Here is a 4566-nt window from a genome sequence, read left to right on the forward strand (position 1 = left end):
AATCAACTAAATTTAGTCACTTAATTAATTTATCATAAAAGATTAAATACTCAATTTATATATCCTTTAGTTACTTAAATTTAAAAAACTTCCTTGTCAATTTTTTATTGTTCGTTTGTGTGCATATTTGGAATGTGGTAGCTGTGGGATGTTGTATGTCATTTGTAGCAAAGGTGAAGAGGTTAGAAAGAAGCACGTTAGAAAAGAGATGGAGCGAGAACTAGAAACGATAGATGCAAAAGAAGGAAAATAATGTAGGGATAATTAATGCCCAATGTGTATGTAAAATGTTATTGTTGTAAAATATAGTTTCATTCATAATAAATAATAAAATATATAATTTTATAAATACAAATATTTAACGAGGATCAATAGAAGTAGTATATATCATAATTAGCAGGAGGATTAGTTTTACATGCCTACAAGAAACTAAATGGGTAGGTGAATAGACCGAGGAATTAGATTCTCCAGGTATAATGGGAAGATATAATCGAGAAATGAAGTGAGTATAATTGTAGTTAATTATTAGAAGAATGTGTTTGTGGATGTAGAAAGGTTAGGAAATTTGATCATGATTCTAAAGTTTGTAGCGAGATACACTTTATGTGATATGCGCTTATACAACTTGGGTAGGATTGGAAGAGAACAACTAAAAAGCACCAGTTCATAGCGTTTGCAGGTTATACTCTATCTGCCCGATCACCCAAACCAAACCGAACCATGATATTGGGTTTGTTTGGGTTGATCGAGTTTGCAGGTTGACTCAAACCGATTTACCCCACTATTTGCAACCTTGATGAATAAAGACCATGACACAAGTTTGGTGAAAGTAGATGAACATAGTTTCATGTGACTTAGAGGGAAATGATTGCATTAATATTTATTTTCCTGATAATATTATAAAAGTCACATATATCATCCAAGTCAAGGATGATAGACAATACATTGCATTTAAAAACCATAATAGAAGAACCACATCCTTGCAGTCAGCAAGGTACTCCACAAATTACAACATTTAACATAAACATACATAAATTATTACACAGGGCATTCATTGATTTCCACGCTATTTTCCTTCTCTTTTACGCCTTTTGCACCGATCATTCCTTGTTCATTCACATGATCATTATCTGAGATTAGGATCACTTCATGAGTCCTCGATGGAATCTCTACAACAATGTTTCTCGTTGGATGTAGTGTTTTCTCCCTCTCCTCTATAACTTCATTCTTTCTAGCCTCACCTTTCCTGTAAATTGCATATAGCAGCATCTGAAGTAGCCCCAGAGTGAATCCTAGTACATTTGGAATCTACACATAAAGAAATACAATGAAAAATCCTTCAATGAAGTTGCTTTAATATTAAACTGAACGAAAAGAAGTATAATTTAAGAGCTTAAACTTTTATGGTTAATTCATTAAAAGACTAATTTTATGTTTTATTAGTTAAGGATATTAATTTCATTAAAACATTTTTTTACTAATAACACCATAAAAAATGTAAATATTTAACTTTATGAATAAATAAAGTTTATAACATGAACAAAACACAATTTTATTTGAAAGTTTATTTTCTAATTGAAAATATTATCATGATTTTTTTATTAGAATCCATGATTAGTTGCTAAAATAAGTTAAAATCCTTAGTTAATAAACTTTAACACACCTGAATTAGCACTCAATATTAATATAATAGATACTTACAGCAATGCATATGTCCTTGAGGAAGGCACCATAAGCAAACCACATTATGGCACTGAGTGTGAGAAAAAATGATAACCAGAAGGGCATAAACTCTACACTCTTTGTTTTAATAACTCGTGCCTGCCAAAGCAAGAAATAAAATAATAGTGTAGAACATGATTAATAGAATGCAAGCTTTGACCAAATGTACCACTCAATAATTGGAACTCTCACTCACCACAATGCTTAGAGGGGCTGCAAAGACACTCACTGAAACTGATACACAAATCCAACCCACAATTTTGACATGTAAGGAATGAGGTAGAGCGAATTGAGATATGAGGGGAATTAGGGTGAAAATGCCAATGTTTATCGTCATAAGTAGTTTAATGGTTAAACTCTGCAGTAAAAAAAAATTAGTATGCATGTGTGCATATATGCTCAGTTAATGAATTAGTAACCAAATTAGCGTGATCCATCTTTTTATGAATTTGATTAAATGAGAAGTTTTAAATACCCTGGCGTCCTTGTGAGCATATATTATGTACATGCTAATGTAGATAGTCTCGATGACACATCCAATGGAGTTAATGGTAATGAGGAGAATAGCATTTGTCTTGAGATAGGCATAGTATAACCAAAGCATGGAGCTGAATAATGCGACCAAGTATGGTAGTGACTGGAAATTTTCAGTAGATTTCCTTTTGTAAATTCGGATAAATGTTGGGCTACAATTTAGGAATAGTGGAACACATTTAGTATATAATATAATCATTGAAATTGGTTTTATATTTTTTGTTCAAATAAAAATTAAGAAGCATCCCTTAATAGGTTAAGTAACTCTTAGTGGAGATGTTGGTATATACTTACATGGGAGCCAGGTACACCAGGAATGAAATGATGTTTCCTATAGGTTAAGGCATTATCAACAGGAGGATATGTTAGTTTCAAAAAATATGCTAACAGAACTAAATTGTATTAAGATAACAGTTAAAACACAGTGGATAAAAAAACTATATAAGAATGTGCCCAAAACAGAGAGAGTTTTAATAGGAGGAATTGAAACTCAAAACTGTTCAATAATTAAGAAAATGTGATTTTGAATAGAAGTGAGATAACTAATAATTAAAAGAGAAGGAAAGTGCAGGTAAAAAAAGGAAATCAAATGCACAGGGAGAGAAAATGGAAGAAACAAAGATAAGGCAATGAGTGCATTTGGTTGAAGAACTTCTAAGTAAATAGAATATTGAAGTACTATAACATGAAAGGTTGGAAGAAAAAAATATTTTTTTGTAGCAATGAAAACAGATCAATGATGAACCTCAAGTGTTACCTATTATGCCAAAAGTTAAAGCCAGAGTGTTGTGAATGCCTAGAATAGCCATGACTCTCTTTCGCTTCTTTATTAGGAAACTTAACTTTGTTATATTTTGCTACTCAAATCCTCAATGCCATTCAGACATTGAAGCTGATGAGTATGAGTTGATTAGTCCCATGTCTTATTTATACACAAACTGCGCGAATAGTAGGAAAAAGAAGAAAAAGTAAAAGAAAAGATAATAACAAAAAGTATTAATTATTAATGTACTATTATTCTTACGTACGGAGTGGATGATGAGCCTATGTTGCATACTAGTGTCATTCTTATCTCATGAGGGGATGATCATTTTTGTTGGTAAAGTAGCATTGAAACATTTAGCTTGCTGGGTTGGGACTTTCCATGTGTGCTAAAATTTTGCATGGGAATGTCTTGATTTGTTACAAACAATATACACCGTTACTAACAATATACACTATTTGGTTTCATTGAAGTAACTTCAATAAGAGCTTCATTGCCCTTTTATCAACTATTTTTAATGGATCTAATGATTGATAATTTTGTTATTATTTGTCTTTTGGATACATGTCCATCACATTCTTAGGATGTTAATATAAATCGTTATGTGCACCAAATTAATGCAATTAACTAATAAGACCTAACACAAAAGGTAAAATCGGTATTTCAACAATCGAATATACGTCAGCGATCTTTTGTAAGTGACTTGTAGATGTTGTCATGCATATATTTGGTGTCATTTTGTTATCTTTAGAAAGAATTTAAAGGGAAAATACACGCCTCGAAGGGAAAAAAACGTGAGAGGAGAAACCGTTTATGATTCATTGGTCATACTAACTTGTGTAGAAATTATGGTTTTTCTTATTCTGTATGCACGATCCATGCTAAGGAATAAAAAAAGTTTTTATTTGGAAGTGATGTCTTTATTATATAAAGAGGTGCATTGTTTAGGGCTTATTCGGTTTGTAGCATAGGGTGTAACCAGTATGTTCATCCCAAAATATGTGCATGGCAGTCTGGCTCCAATCTACTAGAATGATATCTTATACATAAAGATGGATCAACTGTTATCCCTAGTCGAACTATTTATGAAAATCTACTAGTTTTTTCGGCCAGAATGATGACACTTCAATTTATCCATTTCATGAACAACTGTTAGAGGATTACCGACATTTGTGATCTACGGTGATCTCCCTAATGCTCATTGATCCATCCAAGGGTGTCGATAGACATGAAGAGGTTGGACGAACTTTTCGGGGGCAACCTCGAAGCATCTATTCTTAATGAAACATCTAGGACAACTATAAGAGGTGTCAATGTTTGAGTAGTCACTCTAAGATATAGGCTAACTATAAGATGAATCGTCTTGGACAACTATGATGTTCTTACCACACAATATACGCACCCCAAGTTAGCCATTAGACCAACCAGTTGGACTATGAAACTAGTAAGCCAGAGGGTGATAGTGGACTCTCCATTTGGTTGAGTGCCATAAGATTTGGAATGGAATTGATCCTGAACCAGTATATCCCGATTTAACAAATAATACA

At 32.6% G+C, this 4566-nt stretch overlaps 1 protein-coding gene across 1 annotated transcript; it reads right to left on the reverse strand.

The window, feature by feature from the left end:
- On the reverse strand, window positions 369-4560 carry LOC109346111 (bidirectional sugar transporter N3-like). The gene is made up of 6 exons (XM_019585490.1): window positions 3014-4560; window positions 2551-2587; window positions 2198-2408; window positions 1919-2080; window positions 1702-1821; window positions 369-1308 (listed from the first exon to the last, which is right to left on the reverse strand). Exons 1-6 carry the CDS (start codon window positions 3063-3065, stop codon window positions 1039-1041), a joined length of 852 nt encoding a protein of 283 aa, XP_019441035.1. The 5' UTR covers window positions 3066-4560; the 3' UTR covers window positions 369-1038.

The sequence above is a fragment of the Lupinus angustifolius genome, chromosome LG04 (assembly GCF_001865875.1).
Source record: "Lupinus angustifolius cultivar Tanjil chromosome LG04, LupAngTanjil_v1.0, whole genome shotgun sequence".
NCBI classification, from domain to species: Eukaryota; Viridiplantae; Streptophyta; class Magnoliopsida; order Fabales; family Fabaceae; genus Lupinus; species Lupinus angustifolius.

Coding starts and splice junctions, on each gene's coding strand:
- LOC109346111 (XM_019585490.1), bottom strand. CDS start 3,065: ATGGCTATTCTAGGCATTCACAACACTCTGGCTTTAACTTTTGGCATA. Junction 1,822..1,918: donor CAGCCCCTCTAAGCATTGTG/GTGAGTGAGAGT, acceptor TTGCTTTGGCAG/GCACGAGTTATTAAAACAAA. Junction 1,309..1,701: donor TCAAGGACATATGCATTGCT/GTAAGTATCTAT, acceptor CTTTATGTGTAG/ATTCCAAATGTACTAGGATT.